This window comes from Grampus griseus (genome assembly GCF_964374135.1).
Source record: "Grampus griseus genome assembly, chromosome: X".
NCBI lineage: Eukaryota > Metazoa > Chordata > Mammalia > Artiodactyla > Delphinidae > Grampus > Grampus griseus.
In genome coordinates, this window is record NC_138999.1 from 78,163,458 (window position 1) to 78,190,685 (window position 27,228).

A 27,228-nucleotide genomic window follows, 5' to 3' on the forward strand; every position below is an offset into this window, starting at 1 on the left:
CATTGATTCATTTATGTTGTCATTTTTTTTTTTTTTTTTTTTTTTTGCGGTACGCGGGCCTCTCACTGTTGTGGCCTCTCCCATTGCGGAGCACAGGCTCCGGACGCGCAGGCTCAGCGGCCATGGCTCACGGGCCCAGCCGCTCCACGGCATGTGGGATCCTCCCGGACCGGGGCACGAACCCGTGTCCCCTGCACTGGCAGGCGGACTCTCAACCACTGCGCCACCAGGGAAGCCCCTATGTTGTCATTTTTAACTTGTCATCCAGTTTGAGTTTTGTGGTGACAGAAAATGAAAATCACAGAAATGATATTAAAATATGTGTAAAAGAATAAGAATTGAAAGGAGAAGGGATTTTTGCTGAACCTTTAGGCTGAGGTACTTGCTATTAGGCAGTTGATTAACCAAGTAGCAAGACTGGTTTTTAAGAAGTTGCTGTGTCATTTTTGCTTGGTGGTCTATGATGTGTAGCCATTGATTGAGGATTTATGTCACCCCAAAGTCATCTTACCTGGAAAAGCTTCTTTGTCTCCCTGGGTGAATGAATGCAGCTATTAAGGATGAAAGTCATCTCCTTGTTCCTTGGAACAATAGGTTGGTAGATACCATTCATTTTCCGATGATTAATATCTTACCTTGATTCATTTTTCAGACTATCAACTGGGATCTTGTTTTCAGCACCTTCCAAGATTCTGGTGGTATATCTCATTTTCTTTTAACTGTTGAATTTATTGCATCATGATTTTGATAAATTAGCATCTGACACAAATAAAAAATATACCAAGTCATCACTTTTTTTTCTGATTAAACCTACACTGTTTTATTAATTCCTGAGAATAGGGATTAATTAATTCCTGAGAATAGGAATTAATAGAATTATTCACTTATCCTTACATATCTAAAAATCAAAATGGACTATTCAATCAATTCTCAGTGAAGTCAGAAATCTACCCCATTTATTTACCTGCTTAAAACATGATCTTAAAACCTGGTCATCTAGGGATTCCCTGGTGGCGCAGTGGTTGAGAGTCCGCCTGCCGATGCAGGGGGCGCGGGTTCGTATCCCGGTCCGGGAAGATCCCAGATGTCGCGGAGTGGCTGGGCCCATGAGCCATGGCTGCTGGGCCTGCGCATCCGGAGCCTGTGCTCCACAACGGGAGAGGCCACAACAGTGAGAGACCCGCGTGCCGAAAACAAACAAACAAACAAACACCTGGTCATCTAGAGGATCTACAGAGTGTGAAATTACCACCTATTTGATATAAACATTTAATATATGAATTAATGCCTACAATATTCATATAAACCATATAGTTGTTATAAAGATTAATTGAAATAACTGATTTGAAATTACTTAGAGGAATTAAAATGCTACGCCAAATGGAGATCATCCTTTTAACCTCAGCGAATCCAAGAACTATTTGTTATGATAATATGTTACTTATAGACCAAACATATTAAAGTAATTAGTAGATATTGAAATAATCATGATTAAATTCACCCCAAGGTTATAAAAGGATATATGATGATGAATGACCATTATATTTTTGCCAAATGGAATATGTCTCTTGCTTGATTAATCTGTAAAGCTATTTTAAAAATGCTCCCTAAATCATATCAAAAATCCAGAAAAATTAATATAGAAGAGCAACCTTCACAAATTGTCTTATAAGTGATATTCGAGCATTGATTATTAACAGATTTGAAGCCCCATTAGAGAGCACTGCACTTCTGTGTGGAGTGTTAGAATGATTCAATAAAACATAAACATTTTAGAGAAGGAAGGAACATTGATGGAATCGACTTCTTGGAGAAGATTAGATCCAAACGTGAAAATTAGACCCGTACAAAAAGAAGTACGATAAATGAGTCTTTTGTGGAATAAAATTTAATAAAAATATCAGTTTAATAGAATCAAAGTACGCTACTAAATCTTTCATTTCGACATTTCAACTTTCAGAATGCATAGGAAATAGTCATGTCAAACAGGACAGCCAGTGCACTTACCCCACTCTACTTGTGGTCAATCCCTTGGAAAAGATTGAGTTTATCAGTTGCTCCAGTTTGTCTTTCTCCAGGTGCAATGTTCTAGATTCCTTCCTGTCAACCTGAAGAACCACATTATTGTTTTCCCAGTCTTGAAAGAAGCTTTGACTGTGCATGAGAACAAGAATGTAGAAGTAACTATATAATACATTATGGTTGTTTAATTGTGTATTTTTGACTTCACAAGACATTACAGTAATTAGAATGATGAGAGCCAAGTGGATTTAGGATCGTGGGCAACATACAGGTATTTCTTATTTTCATATAATACCTAAATTTGCACTTTTTTTTTTTTTTTTTTTTTTTTTTTTTTTTTTTTTTTGCGGTACGCGGGCCTCTCACCATTGTGGCTTCTCCCGCTGTGGAGCACAGGCTCCGGATGCGCAGGCTCAGCGGCCATGGCTCACGGGCCCAGCCACTCCGCGGCATGTGGGATCCTCCCAGACCGGGGCACGAACCCGTATCCCCTGCATCGGCAGGCGGACTCTCAACCACTGCGCCACCAGGGAAGCCCTAAATTTGTACTATTTTAACAATTTGTTACTGTAGCATGTAAGCCACTCATTCATGCAGAATTACCTTAAGTATATTACAAGTTGAACACAGCAGTACAATGAAGGAAAATGTAACAAGTATGTCAGGGAAATTATGCATTGGAATTCTTCTGAAAAACCATTTGAATATCACTTTTATGGTTTGAAATCTCTAGAACTGCATATAGTAGAGACTTAGTTCCCCTATCTACTTACCTTTTTAGAACTAAATTGCTCAGAGACTATAAAACGAACTTGCATTTTTGCTTTTCATGTCTTAAAATTTCAGAGTTGCTTATTTTGTTTCTGCTTTTGTTTCCTCTGACTGTCATGATTCTGTCCTTCTAACTATGACTGTTCCCTACCCAATCACTATATATTGCCTGTAAAAACATCACTTAAATAACGCTGGCACTACTGAAACTTGTAGAAAATTTTAATTCTCTGCATCTTCTTTCATTGTACCTTTCTTATCAATTTCCAAACTAACCGTAGACTATAGTAGCAGTGGGATGTGGGAGAATGGTAAAGAAATCTAAAGTTATCTTATAGTTTGTTCATGGGAGAGAGAAAATTAGAACTAAGTAAGATATGTCCATAGGAATACTTTCCCTGCATATCTGAGTTAAATTCATCATCCTTCCATAAGACTAAGCAGTGACTCTTTATATCCTAATTTCTGTATTGGTCATTCAAATAATTAAACTCAGCAGTTTAAAAGAAAACTTTTTTTTTTTTTTTTTTTTTTGTGGTACGCGGGCCTCTCACTGTTGTGGCCTCTCCCGTTGCGGAGCACAGGTTCCGGATGCGCGGGCTCAGCGGCCATGGCTCACGGGCCCAGCCACTCCGCGGCATGTGGGATCTTCCCAAACCGGGGCACGAACCCGTGTCCCCTGCATCGGCAAGCGGACTCTCAACCACTGTGCCACCAGGGAAGCCCTAAAAGAAAACTTTTTAAATTTTAAACATAACATTTTCAAGTGGTAACTGCAAGGGTTGGAATCAGAATCTGGAGATTGAGGTTATTTTATCATGCATATTTACATCCTGATAGAGGCAGAGTTGACTTTGTTATACATTTGTTGAACACTGAATTAAAGATATTCTGGAATATTTTTGCTATCAATTATAAACTCTGTGAGGGCAGAGGTTTTTGCCTGTTTTGTTCACTGATTTATTCTCAGTGTCTACAACAGTGCCTGGCATACACAAATTGCTTAATAAATATTTGTTGAATACGTGACTGCCCTTTCATGAAACTAATTACTAACTAGACAGTAAATAGTCCTTCTAGGTTTGCAATATGTATATTTGCCTAAGTTTTAGAAATTGAATTGTCCTTTTTCCCATTTTTTTTCCTGGTTTTCAAAACCTCTGAAAGAATTTCAAGTGATGAAACATATTTTAAAATGTTTTATTTGATGTTATTATTAAAGTAGAGTAGAACACATTTAGAATGGATTGGCAGAGGGGGACTGCTTAGAATTAGGTCACTTTCTTAATCCCTCCTCTTGTTTAGGATATTGCAACATGCACACAATGTTTTAAAAAATGGTCTGTAGTATTCTTCTGCCAGTTGTAATAACGTGTAATACCTAAGGGTAAGATAAGAATAGAGTGGTAGTTTTAATTCTAATTGTAAGTGCCCCATTTTTATTTTTGCTTATGTTTGCATGGTATTTATAAAATCACACACTTAGACACTCGGTTTTTTTTAGATGTTCTAGAGTCACAATAGGACACACATATATGTATGCATATTAACTCATAGTAAGTAAAAATGAAGTATTTTAATTCTCACATTCATAGAGGAGTATAAGGCCAATAATTCACAAGAGAATGAGTCTTGAAAAGGTTGCTATATTAGGTAATCCCAATGCTCACCATTGAGCAAATGATGCTAAAAATACCACAGGCAATAGTCTTTTTGTGTTGTTTACTAGGATAGATAATGTCTTCAGCATCAGCATTACTCACTATTATACTTAATTTTTTTTTATAAATGACGCCAACTGCCCAACATAGGAAAGTGGTTGGACTCATAATATATAATTTTTAAATTCTGTGATAAGAATTTATAAAATGAGATGCTTCAAGTCTATTTAGCTTATTTCTTTGTTCTATTTGTGACCCAAGCTATCTCGATTGTTGCAACAAATGCTTTTGTTCTGTTACTGATTGCAAATAAGGTTTCTTTTTCCCCACTCTTGTGTCTTCAGGCCTGTCAATATGCATATTTTCTAAAATTATTTAATGTAATACATTGTCTGGCATAATCAGATCATAATATCCATAGCAAGTTATTTATATCATTTCATGAGTCCTCCTGTTTGTAGAACTATGACTAAAATTTTTGTAAATTTTAATTGGTTATCAATTACCAATAAAAATTGAGAACTTCCTTAATTAGATACCTATGTGCATTAATAGTTTTCCATAATAGATTTTTAAATGACCATCTGTTAGCTAATTCTTTAAAACTTCAGAATGAATTGAGAGCTGCATTAATCCCTACTTAATTATAAAAATATAATATCTGATAGGATTTAAAGCAGTGTAACACAAATTTCACTTTGTGTTTATATAACCTACAAATAACATCCAGAAGCATATTAAAATGTTTCATAATACTAGATATTAAAAGATATTTAATATACCAAATTGAGACTGTATCCACCAAATAAATTTGAGAATAGGAATTGAGAATTAATAAAGGAAACTGAAGACAAATTTGCAATTTATAAAGAAATAAAAATTCCTTGTTGAATTTTTTCAGAAGAACTAGAGAACTGAAATAAAGTGGCAGATTTCAGTGAATGAAAAATAATAAGCAAGGAGGGGGAAAGGAGCCAGAGATATTCTTTGTTTTTTGACTCTCTGTTTTAACTTGATAAAGTCTTTTAAAATGCCTTTCTTATTTTTAAACCCTAGTCAAGCTGTTTCATGTAGTTGGGTAATTCTTATGTCAGTCTGTAGATGTGAAAACCCATTTTCACATGGACTACTTTATGCAATCTATAAACAAACTCTCAGAGTTGGGATGCCTTGCACTCCAGTTCTCTCATTGAATGTTTGAATATTGTCTAACAAATCATAAATATGTAGATCTAAACTAGTGATACAGCTTCTGTATCAGTACCTCCAAATATATGGAATTCAATCTCTCCTGAAAACCATTTTTTTTCCAGAATGCTTTAATAGGCAGTTGTTTAAGTTAATCTGAAAGTTGCCTCCCTGTAATTTTATACCTATTCTTGTTCCTCTCATCCAAAGAAAGACAACTTTAATCCTCTTTCACATGATTGTTCTTCCCATGTTTAGGCATTTGCCATATTGAACCCTCTCCTCTATGAAAGGACTTTTCTTTTTAATCCAAACTTCCTAACCTAGATCGATATTTACATTTTGAAGCCCAGAGCTGAACACACAGAATATTGTATAAAACATTCATGACACATAGAAGAATTGCATTTGAAAACCACATTGTAACAAAGAGTAAATGATTATATTTTTGTTATTAGTAACACATATCCCTTTACTTTTCCTTAACTATTGAATTAAATGTTTTAAATTATTTTTATTACTTTTAACTGTCTTGTTATAATATTATCTTTTATATATCTTATCAATGGTGAACACCTTTATAAATATTCTGGGTCTCATAATTACTCAACGTATCTTGCTTAATTTACCTTTCATCTTGATGTAAAAATGCATAATATTAGATTCAAACAAATCTGTCATTAGTTTATTTAACAGTGTTTTTCGTGCTAGTATTTTCATATGATTTTGGCAAATTTTTATTTTATTGAAGTATAGTTGATTTACAATGTGTTAATTTCTGCTGTACAGCAAAGTGGTTTGGTTATATATATGTATATATATATATGTGTGTGTGTGTTTCTCTTTCATATTATTTTACATTATGATCTATTACAGGATATTGAATATAGTTCCCCGTGCTATACAGTAGGACCTTGCTGTTTATTTCATTTAGTAATTTTAATTTAAAACTGAGCATTTAGTTAACATACATTAATGCTTGGCTTTAATAATTGCTTCTTCTTCCTCTTCCTCTTTCTCTTCTCTTTCTTTTCTACTCTTCTTTTCTCTTTGGCAGTTCTCTGTGGACTGATACAAAAAAACTAGTGCAATCCTGCCTGGTATGGACTTGTTGTCCGGGACGTATATATTTGCGGTCCTGTTAGCATGCGTCGTGTTTCAGTCTGGCGCCCAGGAGAAGAATTACACCGTCCGGGAAGAAATGCCAGAAAACGTCCTGATAGGCGACTTGCTGAAAGACCTCAACTTGTCGCTAATTCCAGACAAGTCCTTAACAACGCCTATGCAGTTCAAGTTAGTGTACAAGACCGGAGATGTGCCACTGATTCGAATTGAAGAGGGTACTGGTGAGATCTTCACTACTGGAGCTCGCATTGATCGTGAGAAATTATGTGCTGGTGTCTTAGTGGACACCCGTTGCTTTTATGAGGTGGAGGTTGCCGTTCTGCCAGATGAAATATTTAGACTGGTTAAAATACGTTTTCTGATAGAAGACATAAATGATAATGCACCATTATTCCCTGCAACGGTTATCAACATATCAATTCCAGAGAACTCAGCTATAAACTCTCGATATGCTCTCCCAGCAGCCATTGATCCTGACATAGGAATAAACGGAGTTCAAAACTACCAACTAATTAAGGTGCGTTTTAAAAATGCTTCATTAAAGATAGCACATTTTTTAAAGGGAAGAAAAAAAAAAGAATCTTAGTGTACTTCAAGTTTTGAGTAAGCCATCACCACAATTTTACAAAGTTTAAGTAAAGCATAGCAAAGAAAATTTATCAATGCAATTTTTGCAATTGCATGGAGTTTATGAATCTTCATTTTATGTATATTCATTTTCAAGCAGTTATTTGTGTTTCCACTAACAATCTATTATAGTGGTCAGACAAGGAGTTCAGCCTTGCTGCTTACAAATCAATAACCTACACAGTATCTTACTTTTAATCTGTCTAGTCATGACTTTGCCTCAAACTTGGCCTAAACAAGCAAATCTAAACGTCAAGAATGAATCCACAAACCTATCGGGTTTTCTATGTGATTATTTTAGACAGAAAGCTTTATCTTGTCCTTTGAAAAGAAGCCAAATACATTTATTTTGGGGGTGAATAGAACATTTTTATTACTAGCATTTCTACACAGATATAGTAGTAAAAATATTTTTCATGCTGATTTCAAGTCAAAGCAAGATCTTTAAGCATCTCTTGAGTCACAAAATGAGATTAAATTTTAGATATGTCTTGTTAATGTTAAATATTTTCATTTTGTTCCAATTCTTTGAAAACACAGAGCATTCATTTGCAGTAAAGGGTAAGTCAATTTTTCAGTCAAAGAGTTTCAGTTAACCTAAAGAACCTATTTTGGCTTGATTTGGGTCTTGGGGTGGTAAATGCAGAGGGACGAATAGATGGAATATTTGGTATTCTTTGAAGTATGTGCAGAGAGACTGCATTTATCAAGTGAATGGGAGAATATTTTTAATTGGCTATATGGTACATAGAGTAGTAGAAAACTCAGATTGGGGTATGTGATATAGTACAATGCACTTGAATGACCTTGGCAAATGTGTAAAAGAACAAATGTGCAGGTATAATATAGATATGGTCAAGCAATTTTCAAAGTTTTATAAACATTTTCTGACTATGCATTACCAGATTATGATTATCATAATGACCAATGTTGAAATTATTCAAAGAACACATAAATAAGATATTTTGATGAATATCATCTGAAGGTTTTAGCATGGAGGTTGTGTAATATTGGAAAACTGCTCAGATGAAGCTGATATGTTGTGAAGATATATTTGTTTATAAATACATTCAGAAATCGAACTCTGGAGATCTTTTGAGTGATTTCAAGTGAAATGCAGATTTGTGTGTGAATATAAGAAGTAAAAACTGAAAACAGATGGATGATTTATAAATAAGCATTTCTAAGTAAGGTCCTTGCAATAGTGTCTCCTTATCTGATGAAATGCAAAAATATGCAGAAGTCAGAAAGATATAGATCACAATTTTGTGCTTACCACCGACTAGACAAGCCACCTCCAGCTTAATCTTTCTTACTTTTAGTTTCTCCAGTCATAATATGAGATTGATGATATAAATTTCACAGGGGCAGAATTGGGAAGAATAAGCACTAAGTAGAGGGTAGATACACCTGCATAGAAGGTTTTTCGAGATGCATTGAAACATTTGACTGTTTATAGAAATGTGAGGCTTATTACTTTAAACAGTAAGTTGCATAGCAGAGTGGATACTATCTCTAAAGTTACACTGTCCAGTAGATGACTGGACAGTTACACTGTCCAGCAGTGATGACGGAAGTTCTATTATCTGTGGTATCCAATATGGTAGCTACTGGCCACATGTGGCTATTCATTACTTGAAATGTGGGTACTATTACCAAGGAACTGAATTTTTAATTTTAATTAATCTTAATATTAATAGCCACCTGTGGTAAGTGGCTACTATTTTGGAGAGCACAGCCTAAACAAAGAAAAGCAATTTATTTGGAAAATAAAAATTGACAGATTCAAATCAAAATGGGACCTTACCAAATTTAAATCAGGAATTAGTAATAGGGTCTCTCCACCCAACAATCCTGACAAATGTGTTATTTTGAAATGCAGTGCTTTACTGAAAGAATAATTTTGTAATGTCTCCCTCAGGGCAGCTTAATGAACTTCCAAAAAATTTCTGATTTGTCTTGAAAGCTGCTTAACAAATTCAAATTAAAAAAAAAAACAAATAAACCCACTGGCTTAATTTAGGTTTGTTAAAATCTATTTTCATTTGAATTTCTTTGAAAGATTATCAGCAAGTGACATAAAGACAGGCTCACTAGAGGTTCTTAGATGAGTCTTAGAAATAGACATGCTCTACAATTTCATTCTGTTTTAGAATGTGTGATAAGCCAAAAGTGATGTACCTAAGTACTGGGGCATTTGTATGTCCCAATGGGCAAATACTGTCCTGACTGCTTGTTAAAAATAATAATTATGGAACACAAAGCATAGCCCTGGGCTTGCAGAGGGCCATCTCATGGGTTAACTGAGTGCACTTTGACTTGCAAAAAGGTCCTGTCATGAAAGTGGTATGTACACTGGGGGAGGGGGGATAGGGAGGTTAAATAAAAATAAAAAAAAGAAACATGTTATGATTCATCCATAAATTTTAAAAAGTGTTATAATTTGAAAGTAAGTAGGCCAACCATACTAATTTATTTTAAAAGATCTTTCCTGCAGAGGTTGAGAATTTAATTAATGTTAACTTGTTCTATTTTTGTTGAGTAGACAAGAATAACAAAATCACAGTTTATCTTAACTAAGGAAATATAAAATTTATATGAAAAGTTCAGATAACGAAGGGAGAGAAGGGGGAGATATAGGGAAAAATTCTAGGAAAAATTAGGTCAATTTACACATGAAAGTGTCTTGCTATTAACAAATCTATGTTAATTAACAAGATAATTAACTGAAAATAAAGATATTTGATAAATGTATCAAAATGTATATAATAAAATGTAACATAAGACAAAACATACAATATTGATCTTCAAAAAATTAATATATAAATATTTTAATTTCATTTATGCATTTCATGATATTAGGTGTGCTTTGGCATAAACAAGGAAAGCATTATGATTACACACTTTAAAAATTTGGATATTGCATTTCAGGGTAATAATTTGTTTTGTTTATGATCATATGACTAGTAAATTGGGAACCAGAATAAGGTCTTCTGACTCTTAGATTTGATTGACAGAAAGAGACAGATAGATAACCTTGAGGGTGAGGATCACAGCAAGTTTAACAGGAAGGAAGAAGAAGAAAATGAAAAAAGACAAAGTAAAAAGAAAGTGAGGAATGAATGAATAACATGATTACCAAGTGATTCTGCTTAGTACAAAGAAAATTATGGTAAAATAAAACTTATCCACATGATCTTGGCAAGGTTAATTTTCAAATTTTTGAGAGATTAGGTTACTCTAAAGAAAAAAAAAAAGCTTCATCTATAAAAGTTTTTGATGTGAATTGCCACTTAAAATAATATCCAGAAGTGAAATCTTCCCTTTTCCTTGTCTCAAGTAAAGACATGGTATAATGAGAATTCCCCATGATATTCTGATATAATTTCCCTTAATTTGGACTAGCTATGCTAAAGATCTATAACTATATATATCTCTCTATACACACATATATATATATGTGTATATATATGCCATTTTTATATATTATAAATATTATATATATATTATAAACATATAATTTTTAAATGTTATTAAATAATATATTTTAAAATATATGTTATACATGGTATATAGTATATACTACGTGTACACTATACCTACATACATATTGTATACTATATATATAATTATCTGCATCTATGTGTCATCTATCTAATAAATATATACCACTGAGCCCTAGTAGTATTTGACAGAGCTGTTGTCCAGGAGTAGAAAGTTACAATGTCTTTCTAACTTCCACCTTATTATTCTGACAGCCTGTTACTTATAAAGCTTTTTTTCATATTCTAAGTCTGTTGTCAGGGAAGCTAGTACATTCACAAATAGAAATATACTTCAAGCACCCAATCTGACTCAGGATATGGATATAAACCACAGGGATCTACTTCTTTCCATGGTTGGAACTCAGGGGAAATTAGTTTGTGTAATGATGTTGCATATGTCTTCATTTTCTGCTTCAGATTTTCATCTTCCCTCACATATATCAGCAATAATATTTCTATACTAGCCCAGTGGCAGTGTGTTGATTGGTCCCCTTGAGGCAGGCATGACAATGTTTCAAAGGTTGACTGTGCTGACGGAGCGTGAAGGTCAAATTTTTCTCAGATTCGTGACCCGACTCAAAGCCCTCACACATTTTTGCCCATCTCATAAAGCATCCTCATCTTTTACATCCACCTCAAAAAAAATTAATCTTGGCCAGAGTCTTTTCACATAATCAAAGTTTGGGACCTTGTTTCTATTTTGTTTAAAATAAGATATATTTGGTTTTTACTTTAAAAACTAAATGAGAACTAAACATATTGCCTGTTGATCAAGAGTTTGGATTTATGAAACTTAGGTTAGACTTAGATTTGCTTTGAAATCTGGGATTAGAAAATCCAAATTGTGAAAATTCTATCTACCATTAGATTTAGTAACCTTGAATACACTTGCCAAGAATGAGACATCAAATAATATATCGTGGAGCTAAAGAGCAAGCAAACTTTATTATTCTAAAGGAATTAATATTTCTTTATCATATGTATCAATAGATCAAAGTAGTGTGTAGTATCAGGAGGAGTGAGTAAAATTCATTAATGCCATTGCAGGCATAATATGCTATAACAAACAATGTTATAATATGCTATAATATACATAATATGCTATAACAAACAATGTATTTAACTGCTTTAGAAAGCAAAGCTGCCTCTAAAGATATTCAGAAGAGTTTGAATATAATGATTTTCTCAGTTTTCAACTATAAAATGAAGTTTTATTTGGAAGTTCACCCTTTCAGCTTTAAGATAACTTGATTTTATATTCTCTGAATTCTATGATGTGCAGATTAACATTTTTGATCTGTGCTAAAAAGTAAAAAAGGTGACAGTCAAATGACTGTTAGGTCCCTGAAAGCTAGGGGTTATTATCAAAGTGTACCTCCAGTGGGGAAAAATGACAACATAAAACTCATTCTCTTCATAAATGGATCTTTATTAACGTTGTCAGGTCTTATTACAATGAGAGTGTGACACTAATAGGATTAAGTAACTTTTGACTTCATTGCTATTATCAGAGGCCTGGTTAATATAGTCCACTAATGCCTTTCATTAAATACACGTGTTATTAATAGTCCCACATGCAACACATATATGTAGGACATTTTAGATAGCTCAATTCTAGAATTTATAAACTAAGATTCTGAAGAGCAAATGTATGTCCCCAACTTTGATTAATTTACTCACATTCTGCCCTTTGACCTGATAATAGCAACTAGCTATAAGAAATACTGCTAAATTTTACATGGATTATTATTAGGCACAGGTTTATTGATCTGTTATTCCATTGATCACTGTATCTAAATAAGAAACAATTTTATGTTTAATTTTGTGCCTGCCAAAGGGAAAGACTTAAAATCTATTAAATATATATTTAATTATATGACAAAATTATAGAACTCTTTCATGAAAACATGAGGTTTGGTTATACAGATCTACTTGGCTCCCATAATTCTGATCGATGCTAATAATCTGAGATAATAAACATTCCAATGTGTGTAGTTAGTTCAGCATAAATTATTTTTTTGATCTATACAACATTATACTGACTGTATAACAACACTCTTAGTGAACTGAATTATGATCCTTCGTTCAATCTTAGACCAAAAAAAATGATGGATTGGTAAAACTTTTGTACCAGAGGTGATAACATCTTGTTCAGAAGTGATGATAAAAGAAATAAGGTCATTTGGGGGGAAATTTCTGATTTTGACTTAATTCAATCAATAAAATAATTTAAATAGCTTTATGCTTTTACCAAGCTTTATGCTTTATGCTTTTATGTGAATTTGGACCAATTTTGAAGAAATTATTCTTTATCAAAAAATATAAAATGCATATGAAAAATAGTTCTCACTTCAAAATCAAATACAAAAGAAATTAGTATTCTCCCTTCACATTTATCAGTTTAGTCATCTTCATAAATCAGTAAAAAAGTGTGAATAATTCGATAGCATAATAGAGAAAATAAACTGCTTTGACCACAAATTAAATTTTAGTATATCTTTGTTGAAGTGTCTTAGTTTCTGAATGAACATAGAAGGTACCAGAGGAAGGAAAGTATTAAGTTCAATTTAATTTTAAAACACAGAGCTTAAATAACTATTTTTGAAGTGTTCTTTATACATTGGTCTTTTGCTTGCAGAAATTAATATATCTCCTCCAATATTATTCCACAATTATGTGATAATGGTTGTTTTTCTTCGTAAAAAGTTAAATATTCATCACTAGAGAGCTCAGTGCATCAAAATATAATATCCACATGCAAGCACACAGAAATGTGTCTTTTAGCAACTAAAACAATAAAACTATAGCTGTCCATATATTTTTCATTTGCTGTGAAATGTAAGATGTAATTCTAGATAATCAGTCATAAGAAACCTATTGCTTTATTTTTAACACAGTGAAAGAGTGTTTATATTTTAATTGCTGCATGTAGATGTCTGTAAACTTGCAGGTAAACTAAGAAAAGTAATACAAGGTTATAGAATAGGAAATAGAAATAAAAAACCTTTTGAAAAAACTACTTTTAAACTTTGTTTTATTCAACAAAACAAGGAGTTTTAAAAGTTGAATGCGTAAAATGAGGTTTTAGGTTATCTCACCTAATTTACATTTGTCCTTGAGATCTCACTTAACCAGGAATTTTATTTTATGGAGGATGTTCTCATGAACATATCTTATCCTATTGCTTATTTTAAATATAGAACTCCATTATTTTAAGCTTCTCCAATAGAATGAAGTAAAGCTCTAAAGAATGGAAAGCTGTTCTACTATTTTCTTAGTTGTAACGGTAACTGACTACCAACTAACATCTTAGTCTAATTCCAGTCATCTAAATTTAACATATACTTAATGAGTGCCCAGCGTACAAAGTCTTGAGGGATAAAAATACGTTTGAAAAATAGTCACTGTCCCTAGGGAGCTTAATAACAAGGCATTATGGGGAATATATTTCTACACTAATGATAGTAAGGAAGAAAACATTTATTGTATTAAAAGAACATTTTATCTTGAATTGGTCATTCTGACATTAAGAACATGGAATTATATTTAAGTGTCCACAGTTTCAGACAAGTTAAAATTTCCCAATCTACTTTCAGTAGATTTTCACCCAGCACTCTCATTAATTCATGATATTTTATTTTTTACTAGGTCTGCAATTGTGGCAGTGATACTTTCTGCCAACATTTATCTGAAAAACAATTTCAAGACTGGAAATAAAATCTTTTTGATGAAAATGTTAATTCCTGTGCTAGTGGTGGTAATTACATAAGTCCTTCTATTATCTTAATTCTTAAACTTGTCGTCTATGCCTCCAATTCCTCTTCTATATAATGGTGAAAATAAAATTATCTTTATCTAACAGGCAGGGATATTATAAAAATTAATGAAATAAGAAAAATACATAAAATTTGCTGAGTGCCTTGAAGAAAAGTGTTTTATAAACAGTAGTTACGGGTTTTGCTCTCTGGTTTAAGATTGTAGTCTCCTCCAACTTTTCTAAAATTATGCTCTATACTCTTTAAAAACCTTATTTTACAACCTAAACTTTTCACACATATTTTATATATGTATACAGAGGAATATATGACAGCATTTTTCTCTTTCTCAATCAGTGCCACTGGCTCCACATTTATTTCTTGACTTAGTTCAATTTAAAACAAACTTCCATTTACCTTCTTTAACTTGTCTCTTGAATCAAATGTTTCCTTCTCCTCATTTGTCTTTCCCTCCTCCTGGCCCTCCATATGACTATGATATTGCTAATGTGAATACTTTCTCATATACAGCTTCTACCATCTGGAATTACTTTATTTACATCTCATTCATATGCCATTTTAAAAAATTAGATGTCCTATCTTGTCTTTTCTTTTTCACACTGAACTCTTTTCTATTTTCCTATTTCTTTTCTTGTAAGTTGGTCAAAATTGTCTTTCTGCAGTGGATTCTGTAGGAGAGATATATAATAACAAATTTGAATTTTTAAATTTTTAATCATTCTAAATTAAATAGGTTTTAAAAGTCATTTTTGCAGCAGGATATTTGCTAGAACTACACTTTCATGGATACTAGTATGTTTTCCTGGTTTAGGAGGGGGCCCTTATATTCACTGAGCACAAGAGTTTGCTTAGAAGCATCCATTTATAGTAGCTTAGTCAGGGACAAGAAGAGCTTTGCTGTCAGTAAGGAAAATAATGAAATAAATAGTTAACAGAAGAACAAAGTGATGCTCTAAACAATCCAGGGATGAAAAAATTAAAAAAAAAACAATTTAATGGATTATAAATAAAGAAGTGTAGAACTTTATAGATTAATTTTAGTTGAACATAGTGCATTATTGAAGTCACTGAATGATTGTATGGATGAATGTGAGAGTGCATATAGCTATCAAAAGGTAGGAAAATATAATCGTGTTTAGATTATACAAAGTAATGAATATTTGATTAACTTAGATATTCAACTCCCTTCCATAAGTAAATATGAAATGAAGGCTACTTAGATTGGTTGAATACACAAAAAAACTATAAAATTCTGATTTTGATTATTATATTCTTGACTTCATTTAGTGGTGTCACACTGCTTTTTCTCTGAGGACTTAAATATTTAACAGATTTTGTGAGTTTCAGGAGGCCTTCAAATCTTTTAATTTTACTCTGAGGAAAGTGATTCCTGAAGGACCAGCTACAGATAGCCATAGCATTTTCTTCAAAACCATATCACCCCTTCAAATACCTCATTATCCTAGATTCCAAAACCAGTCTAGAACTTTCTAAGTCGAAGAAGTAGCGATGACCATCCTATCATATTTAAGCCTTTGGAAGCCATTGTAGTGGTGTGGGAATGTATCTTTAACTAGAAGTACTCATGGGACTGGAAAAGTGAAAATTTCCTCATTGAGGATGGTATATATATGGCACTGAGTTGAAACATTGTTGGATGGCTTCTATATAGGCTGAACTAGCTTATCCGTCTGGAGCTTTTAGGATTCTAGACATTTCTCTGAAATCTATTTTCTCCAGAAAACCCGTCTTGAGTTTTCAGGCATATTTAGCTGCCTCGAGTTTTGCTTTAGTCCTTCAAATGATGCTTTAGATCAAATACCTAATTGGTAAAACGAACGGATTTTTATAAAGCTAGAGGTCTCACATAGAAAACCAGTTTACATGCAAAATAGCTAGATTAATAAAACTGACATTTTAATCCCTTTAACTCTTAGAAATCTGATTTTTTGTTATTTATCTAATAGACATGACTTCTTGAGCTGTATATTCTACACAAATATAATCATACTATGGCAAATTTAAGTAGTTTAAAGTAACTTAAAATTTTTCTCCACTTGTTTTATTTGGTATTTTGTAAATAGTAATCTCATTTTAACTATGTCTGGCCTTCTGTAATCTAGACTGTTAAAGGTTTGAGGCAAAAAATTGACTCCTGTCTGAGATAATCTTCTACATACCCTACAATCTAGTGGCTGGCCTTATTTGAGTATTGATTAGTGTAAAAATAGCATTTTACCAAATAGCTCCCTGATATTATGAGACAACTGTGGTATTTGGTTAAGCAATTATTTTTGTATTGTTTCCCCATTTTAAGGCATAGTGTATTAATTAGATTCAGCTATAAGTAAACAAACTATTGTTTTAGATAACCTCAAGAGTTATTTCAAAGTATCTTCATGGTTTGCTACACAGTTTACTGACAGTTGTTTCATCTGCCACAATTGTTAAGCTTTCTTAAACTTAATTGCTCCAATGGGTTAGTGATAGTTGATTCACCCATATTTGCAGTGCATTGCCACAATGAGTTATCCACAATTCTTTTTACTGACAACAGCTTTTGTATTTTGTGTTACTATGATATTGGAAGATTTTTTTTCCCCGCACATAACTGACTGCATAACTCTATGATTTCACACATTAGCAATTTCTGTTTCACAAATAACTGGATTTGCTGTCCTAGTTGCTTTAAAAGATAACTGCTTATTTTGTTTATTGCTTAGGCAATATTTGTAGTTACTTTAAGTGTTGCTTTCTCAAATGATTTCCACAGACACAGTGGACAAACGGTTTGACCTGTAGAGTTCAGATTCAATTTGTAGATTAAAAAGAGAATTATCTTTGGGTGCCTTATACATATCTTTGTGTATATATATGTTTTAGCCTCTATTTTATCCTCACCTGGTTTTCTGTTATTTACTTTTGTTGTATAAAATGAGGCTAACCACATAATTTATCCTCCAAATAAGGACAAGTTTAAAAGTGAAAGGGCACCTCTTAATAATTAAACAGGGACCAAGAATATATGGTCACAATATATAAAACCCAAAATGTCTAATTTCTTCTTTGCCATTTTATGTTTCCTATTCTTCCTAAAGGTCTGAACTACCTTGAGCCAGAAAGCTGCCACTTCCTGCATATTAATGAAGTAAACTATTACTTGCACTAACACAAACTGGACTCTCCATTTATTTTAGCTGAACAATTCTCAGGTGAACAATTCTGAGTTAGCTCAATTGGCAAAAGATTGGCTTGTGAAGAATTATCTGGCAGCAGACATGCTATCATCAAATTTATGTAGGGTGAATCCTTTTCTGAGCTGGCATTGTTCATCTCATGTAGTGTTCACTAAAGCTAAACAGGCAAGAGAATGGCATGGAAAGCAGATGTAATTTCATTAAAAATTCTTTTATTTTGGACATATGATTTCCTTAATCATTATTTAAATATATGAAGGCTATCTGTCCTTTGCTTCCAAGCTTTGACTCACAAAAATTAGGAGGGATTAGCCTCTGGCCAAGGTTCTAAACAATTAAGGTTTTAAGAAGTTAAATGTGTTACCCCATTTCTCCTTTTCTACACTGTTTTCCCTGAGTACCTATTTATCTAGAGGCCATTTGAGTATAGCCTAAACAGTTGATGAGTTAGAGAACCTCTTGCACATCTTTTCGAACTAAAAATTAGGTTGTAGATAAGAGCCTTGAGTGGTTTTTGTAAGAGAAGAATAGTGATTTTATCTGCATGGACATATTCTTCATAAATACTTTTAAAAGAACAGTTTATATTTTCCTCCATTATACTGATTTGAGAATAATAATGGATACTTGGATGCAGTATCAAATTGTACTCTGTTGTTGTTTCTCCATTCACCAACATTAAAAAACATGATGTCACCAATAATCATTTAATTATTTTTGCATCATATGTTTTGGTTTTCTTCATGGATTTGCCTGGACTTCATTCAGCGTTTTGAACTTTTTTTTACATACATACTAAATATAAATATATATTTTTAGATAGATAAATATGGGCACTTAGGTCACCATCAGGAGATATATATTATATATTGTATATATATATATCAGGTGTATTCTGATGGTGACTTAAGAGTGCCCATATCCTATTCTAGTTGAGCTAATCATTTTTCTAAAGATAAATTTAAATTTCACCCCCTAACTGTCCTATATGCCTTGACTCATAGAACCAGATATGATGCAGAATTCTATTTTAAAAGTCAATTGTGCATATCAGGATTACTGTTCTTTTATATGACATTATTCATGAAAAGCAAAGCGATTCAATGAATTAGTAAACACATTTCAAGTATGTTTATTTTGAAACTTGCCTTTAATTCTTAGAGATAGCTTGAATATTTTAGTATAGTCCCTAATAAAAAGAATTGAATTAGATCAAGTATCTAGGTAATAGAGTTAATAGCAATCACTACAAACTTAATAATTCTGGTGGTAATAAAAATCAAGTTAAATATAAAATGTGGTATAGAGTTCAGCTAGTTTAATAATCCAATGGTTTAATAGTATACATTTGATTTTAGAGTAATGATGTTTTAAAATGCAAATTGCTTATTATTAGATTCCTTAACTTTATATTAATTGTTTTTCTTCCACCTCTTGGCAGTTTACCAAATCACAAACGATTTTTTTTTAGTACCTGCTTTTATTTTATTTATTTATTTTTAACATCTTTATTGGAGTATAGTTGCTTTACAATATTGTGTTAGTTGCTGCTGTATAACAAAGTGAATCAGCTATATGTATACATATATCCCCATATCTCCTCCCACAAATGATTTTGATCAGAGAAGAATGTCTTTTTCAGAAGTTAAAACCAGTATTTATTAAATGTTTACCAGTCTACTATCATTGATAGGGTTTTGCTATACTTCAAAAACATATATCCCAAGGTTGTCAAATTTTTGAGAAATTGTGATTACATTAAATTATAGTTTGATAATCAAAACATAATTTGAGCATCACTTTAATATTCAGGCTTCTTGTCCTTGCTATTATGTGCATGAAAGTAATTGATCATAATTCTATATAAATTATTCATTCTAAACTGTAGTCAATACTTTGTTATTCTATGGTTAATAATCAGATTTAAGTGAATCATATCTTTTCCCATTACCTTTTTTCTCCAAAATACTTTAAAAATATTTCCTAGAAATTTTCTACTTCAGCAAATGTATGTCAAGATTCCCAGACTGTACAGCTAAAACTAATGCAGTATTGTAAATCAACCATACTTCAATTTAAAAAAAGTCTCCCAGAAAACTTCTTTAAATTCCAGAATTATTCATGGGATTGGATAAACTCACATCTCCCTTAGATGTTTTTTCCTGTTATTAGTAAAATCCCCTCTAGTTCTGATCAGTGCTGTAGCAGCTTTGTCCTTGGTTTTTATTATATATAGGATATTTTACAAGAAGCAGCATCTTCCCCCTTCTAAGAAGATAGTCAAAGCAAATTGGTGTGTTTATTTAGAATAGTAGGGATTTTTAAAGGGAATTTCAAATTGGACTTTCTAGGTATCACAAACCTCAATCATTGATAAAGAGATTCCTCTTTTAACAATTTATTTTGATGTAGCTACATTCACTTTGCAGATTTTTTGGTAGTTGTACATGTTTCCTTAAACCATTTTTCTTCTAACTATTGGCTTACTGAGGTTGTGAAAACGTACAGAGGCTGTGGATACCAACAATTTTAAGTTCTGCTTTGATTTCCAGAGGGGAAATGTAATATTATACTGGCTTTGGCATATAAGACCTTTACATTAATTCTTAGTCAAGATAAAAAAATAATTTTCTTTTACCACATTGCCCAATTATCATCCTTTAATCAAAGTAACTTATTAATGCTACAGAATGTATTTGTGTACATTATAGTTTAGAACTTGATTTTGAGAACATTTTATTCTAAAAATCGTATCAAGACGTGACTTTCCAAATGCACAGTATTTTCCTATTATGGTTAAACTTGTACCTCTTTTTGTCCCCCTCATCTCACCCTTTTAAACTAAGACTTGTAGCTGCACGAGGACTGAAAATACCTTTGCTTATTTATGACCTTATTTGGTAAACTTTATTTAATGTAGGTATTAAAAAAGGAGGTAAAACCCCGAAAATGTCCCAATTCAAAAGAGAGCGAAACCAAAAACTCCTTTCTACTAACTTTATACTTTGAAGCATTTATTTTATAACCCTTAACTGTCAAGAATTGTCATATGTTTTGCCATCTATGACAGCTCTTTTAGTAGAATAAGGGAAAGGCATTGTTATAATAAGTAAGGGATTTAAGTAGAGCAGCTTTCTGGTAGAGTGAAAATAGTGATAATTCTGCCGTCATGCTCTTGTTTTTTCCTGTACTGTCCACTGGGTTATCCATTATTTTTCAATATGATACAAATTAATTAAGATATGTAGTGAGCTGTGGAAAATTTCTTATATTTTGTCATAAACATATGTTTACTGACTGTACATCTATAAATCAGTAAGCAATGCATGAAACTCTAAGAATTATAGTATTATGAAAATATCTACAAAACCCTAGATGTTTAAACCACTGTGTTTTTTCATATGATATTGTCACCAATCAAATATATTCACCATTTTTATTTTAAAAATAATAAACAATTATTGTTTAACATAATTTAAAAATACCATGTTTAAATTAACAAATGTAAAATAAAGAGTTGGACATTTATTCATATCAGATAAATAGAATAATGTTTTCTATGTATATATAATATTTCCCATAATGTTCAGTTTTTCTTTGTCATCTGTAGCTTTAGCTCTTATTGAATAAGAACGTGTCTTGGAACCTGAATCAAAACTTGATTTTAAAATTTTAGTTGGTAACCAAAGATCAAATTTCTCCAGTTCTGTATCAGATGATCTGATCATTAGACACTAGGTGGATTCACTTAATTTCAAGTATTACATTTTAAATGTGTGTTGATTTTACCACCTATAATTTCAAGCTACTGTGTAAACCTTGGAAATTTTAAATAGTACTTCCATTGGTCACAAATAGAAATTAGTTTGCTGCTATTCTGGCCTAGCATACAAATAAAGTCAAAAGCTTCTCCTCCTGGAAACATTTAAACCATTTATATTTTCATAAAATTAAGTATTACTTACTGGTGATCTCAGAGTTTTTAAAAATACAATTAACCACAAGATAAGATAGTCTATATGAAAATATGTTTATAGTCGGCTTACTGCCATAGAAAAGTGATGTTTGTACAAATGATTCTAATGCACAGATGTGATTCATTTCTTTCCATTTATATTTCTGAGGCTCTTCTGATTATTTATTTGCTGGATCCTACAAGTATAATTGTAGTTATACTGATTTCAGAGTAAAACTTCACATTTGGATACAATTTAGTCTTTTCCTTTTAGGATCATAATTCTCAGTGTGTTGGCCCAGGGTTTCTTGACCTTGGCACTATAGACGTTTAGAGCTGGATAATTCCCTCTTGTGAGATGGGGTAGGACAGGTTGGGGGCTGTCCTGTGCATTGTAGGAAGTTTATTAGTATACCTGGCCTCTACCCACTAAGTCCCCGTGGCACCCTCCTGCTTAGATGTGACAACCAAAAATATTTCCAGAGTTTGCTAAATATCCCCTGTGTGGGGGAGGGGGTTGGAATTTCCTTAGCAGAGAACTACTGCTTTAGCCCACCCTTGCACAGCCTAGTGTGGTAGGAGCAGATTTATCTTATTTTTAGTAACTCCAAGGACAAGTCAGGATGTTTTGAACACTTTCCCAAACCTTCAAACGATGACCATTTCCAGATGAGAGAATACTTCACAAATGTTTAAACAATAAATGCAATTTGAACAGTTTCTTAAACTTTAGGAGTCATAAGTGGAAAAGTATTAGCACATAAAGAAGTATTAGCACCAGGCTTCCCTGGTGGCGCAGTGGTTGAGAGTCTGCCTGCTAATGCAGGGAACACGGGTTCGAGTCCTAGTCTGGGAGTATCCCACATGCCGCGGAGCAACTAGTCCGGTGAGCCACAACTACTGAGCCTGCGCGTCTGGAGCCTGTGCTCCGCAACAAGAGAGGCTGCGCAACAAGAGAGGCTGCGATAGTGAGAGGCCCGTGCACCGCGATGAAGTGTGGCCCCCGCTTGCCACAACTAGAGAAAGCCCTCACACAGAAACGAAGACCCAACACAGCAAAAATAAATAAATTAATTAATAAACTCCTACCCCCCCAAAAAAAGTATTAGCACCTTTGATAGATTTTATGAAGTAATAATGCTTTTTTATAATTTCCAAAATATTATAATTAATTTTCAGTGTAGAAGTTACTTTCTTATCTATGTAACTAGAAAGGGAACATTATGCTAAATATAGAGCAAAGTAACTTGAAAGATGGTTTTCTTCTAATTTCAGATGGGATAAACAATTCATTAATTGCACAAAAGTATTTCAATATTTATTCTGTTTTATTATATATCAAGAAAATACACTTATTGTTAACACTAACAAAATCTTAACTTATGCAATGAATCCACTTTATAAATTGAATATTTATATGAAACAAATGTGTCCTTTGCCCAAATTAATTTCCAATCTTAGAATAAAAATTAGAAGGATAAAATTAATATGTATGAGTATTTTTGTTTGTAAAATGTTATAAATTGTGGGAACTCAGCTAGTAAAGAAAGGTTTATTCTTTTCAGTAGTAAAATCATTATTTTTTTAATTTGATTTCATGGTTGTGTAAAAATTATTAGTTAAAATAGTTAAATGCTAATGTTAAAATAGTAAACTTTGAAAAAAACTATTTGCTACTGTTAAGGGTAAGAAATTATAAAAATTAACATCTAGCATTAGACAAATTAAGAACTGTTTGAAGATACAGTATATGAATGTAACACAGTTTGCCTTGTATGATAGCACTAGTATGGCTATCTTGTTAAAAGAAGCATTTATTAAGCCAATGTCTTTACTAATGGGTTTATTTATGATCAATTGTTTTTAGCTCTTAAATTTTATAATTTTTTCTTTTAGTATTGTGAGGCATGAAAATATATTTTGACCGTATGCCTACAATAATCTTATCTAAACTGCTATATTCGTCACTGAAAATGTCTACGCTTTAATGTGTGAAACTGGGACCAATTTAGTTAAGTTTGTCATTGGCTGTGTCTGTAAAGAACTGATTAACTTAATAAGACTGGAAGTTTCAGTTGTTTCATTGATTGACATAGTTGCTAGATGTCATGGCATAAAAATACTGGTTCTGCCTTTCAAGGCATAACCTTAATTAATTTTGGAGAACTTTTATAAACATTACTATTCTCTGGATGGAGTTTAGATATTATAGTATATTGATACCCTGATTAAAAAGTGTGATTCAGTGCACCTGAGGGGGAAAAAATTACTAGTAGTTTGAAAATATCATTGTTTCTCCTGATTCAAAATGATCCCAGACATAATTTAAATCACTCCTGGAATCAGTGTCATGGGGCGTAGTATTTGCTGATATTAAATATGTCTAGTAAATTTGAGTAGGCTAAGACTCCTTAAATATATAAATATAGCTATACTTATAGAACACTGATGGCTTTTTTCCTATGGAGGGGCTACTTTAAGAAGAAGACATGATTTTTTTATTGGAAAGTAGTGACAAAAATATTTTTGTCATCTACTATGCTGATAATTCATTTAGATAGCAATAGCTTATGTATTTAATAGATATTAAAATTTATTTTGACTTTGTTGGTTCCTTGTGTTTCTGTAAAAGATACCTGTCTTGGCCTGTGGAACTGGTAGTGCCAGTTGTACAGAAGAGGTAGTACCGTAAGAGGAGGAAAATTACTACAACAATCATGGTAATGAATATGATGAGGATAATGGCAATGATGATGATACTGTTGATGATGAAAATCATGAATTTTCTAATGATAATCACTTATTTGATGATATTAAAAATGCTACTCATGAATTGTTTAACATCAGCGAAATTTGAGCTACATGTTTCCATCTTGCTAAAAACATGGTCAATAATGAAGAATCAGAAATGATCTCAGAGGACATGGTACTTCCTTCTAAAATAGAATCAGAAAAAACATTTAAGCAAATGGGGATGAGTTCTTCCTCCCCTTAAATTAAAACAGGAAAGGATAGGTAAGAGGTAAGGCCCTCTTAATGTCTCAAGATATATCCCATACGGTCAGTACCAACTGGCTAAGCCTTGGATTATGAAAAGAACTTTGACTATAAATGGCCTCACCTGGAGCTTTCTCTGATTCAGTGGACAAGATACTTTTGTCTGGGCATTATCTAATATTGTCTGCCCTGATTTTTTTCTCTCTTTAATTATCTCTTAATCCAGAGGCATGTCAAAACTATCCCATGGGGCTTCCCTGGTGACGCAGTGGTTGGGAGTCTGCCTGCCGATGCAGGGGACACGGGTTCGTGCCCCGATCCGGGAAGATCCCACGTGCTGCGAAGCGGCTGGGCCCGTGAGCCATGGCCGCTGAGCCTGCGCGTCCGGAGCCTGTGCTCCACAATGGGAGAGGCCACAGCAGTGAGAAGCCCGCGTACCTCAAAAAAAAAAAAAAAAAAAAAAAAAAAACTATCCCATGGCCTCCATTCCTTGCCCAGTCTTAACCCACAAAGAAGAATGTGCATTTGAGTTAAAGTCTGAACTGCAGAAAGCCATGTCTAATGTTGCCAATCCTTCGCTTCCATTAGGGAAAAAAAATATACTCTTTGGTCTGTCTGAAATGTGCACGGGAAAAAAAGACCCAGGTTTGCTGCCCTTCTCAGGCCATCCTCCAACAAACTCTGCCCCCACCTCCATGATGATCTGCTTCAACTGTTGGGCTACAACCTACCTCTCAAAAACCAGATCACTGAAAACTCTGGTACTTTCGTTAACAAATGTGAACAATGTTTTAGTGACTAACAATACAAACAAACAAAAAATATATATATCATCCACAAGATTTGTCTGTTCATCCATTGATAGCATTAGCATTAATGACTTCCAATTATTCAGCAAAGCCTCGATTAGAATGAACCATCTCTTATTAGTCACTGCCCATTTGAAACTCCATTCCCCACAGAGCAAAGGATTTGAGCTATTCTTGCAATGATTACCCATTTCCAAGAGAATGTAATCTTTGGACAACTTTGTCATTGACTTCTCTCAAGAAAATTTGCCACCATCTTTATCATGACATCTAGTTAATCAGTATTCAGACACCCTGACACAGAGAAGAAATGGCCTCCCCATATGATATAGAAACTGAAATCCTTTTTTGGAGTAAAGGAGATTTCTGGGCTTTGAGGATTAAGTAGGACATTAGTAGAATGAATCAGATTTTGTTTTCTGTTTCATTTATATATGTCTCATATTTAGTCATTTGTTTAAGATTTTCCCTTTTTTTCTGAAAGTCAAAACCTGGCTTTTCAAAACTAAGTGAAGAATAGACTGAAAAAAAATTGGAAACTGATGAATGGATTTGTTTCAATATCCATCTGTTCTCATGGATATAACCACCCTGATATCTTCAATTAAATCTCCTTTGGAGGAGGCACCCCGGGCGGGGGTTTTAGCAGCCGCTGAGTACGGTGGGCGTTTCCTCCCACTCGGTCATGACGCACAGGTTGGGCACGTGCGAGGTTCAGGAACAGGAATTCCAGTGCTGACCATTGAGTCCGACTGGACCTGGGCCTCTGGGACAAATTCAGTGAACTGGCCACCAAGTGCATTATTGAGATCGTGGAGTTTGCTAAACATCTACCAGGCTTCACCGGCTTGACCATCGCAAACCAAATCACCCTGCTGAAGGCAGCCTGTTTGGACATCCTGATTCTGAGAATTTGCACCAGGTATACCCCAGAGCAAGACACCATGCCATTTTCAGACGGCCTGACCCTGAATCGAACCCAGATGCACAACGCCAGGATCAGACTCCTGACCGACCTCGTATTCACCTTCGCCAGCCAGCTCCTACATCTGGAGATGGACGACACGGAGACAGGCCTTCTCAGCGCCATCTGCTTGATCTGTGGAGACCGCCAGGACCTTGAGGAACCAACAAAATTAGATAAGCTACAAGAACCATTGCTGGAAGCACTAAAAATTTATATCAGAAAGAGACGACCCAGGAAGCCTCACATGTTTCCAAAGATCCTCATGAAAATCACAGATACAGCATCAGTGCTAAAGGTGCAGAAAGTGTAATTACCTTGAAAATGGAAATTCCTGGCTCGATGCCCCCTCTCATTCAGGAAATGCTGGAGAATTCTGAAGGACATGAACCCTTGACCCCAAGCTCAAGTGGGAACACAGCATTGCACAGTCCGAGCACCTCGCCCAGCTCCGTGGAGAACAGTGGTGTCGGTCAGTCACCACTGCTGCCATAAGACACTTTCTAGCTACTTCAGACATTCCCCAGTACCTTCACTCCTGGGATTTAAAATGCAAGGAAAATACATTTTTACTGCTGCTTAGTTTTTGGA

General features: G+C 33.6%; 1 protein-coding gene and 1 pseudogene across 9 annotated transcripts in view; both read left to right on the plus strand.

Annotated features, from left to right (window-relative positions):
* The window catches only part of PCDH11X (protocadherin 11 X-linked), a gene marked incomplete at both ends in the record, with an annotated part of 706,845 nt that overhangs the window by 8,672 nt on the left and 670,945 nt on the right, over nucleotides 1-27,228 (plus strand). For 4 of the 8 annotated variants that reach the window (XM_082680818.1, XM_082680820.1, XM_082680821.1 and 1 more), the window contains one exon: nucleotides 6,745-7,284. In XM_082680818.1, the coding sequence (XP_082536944.1) occupies nucleotides 6,745-7,284 (540 nt within the window). Of the gene's footprint in view, nucleotides 1-6,699; nucleotides 7,285-27,228 lie in introns of those variants that run through there. The other 4 variants (XM_082680816.1, XM_082680819.1, XM_082680817.1 and 1 more) reach the window with 2 other exon arrangements.
* Nucleotides 8,135-27,132, plus strand: LOC309839433 (retinoic acid receptor beta-like; annotated as a pseudogene). The gene is made up of 2 exons: nucleotides 8,135-8,168; nucleotides 26,370-27,132. The product of its transcript is annotated as a retinoic acid receptor beta-like (transcript).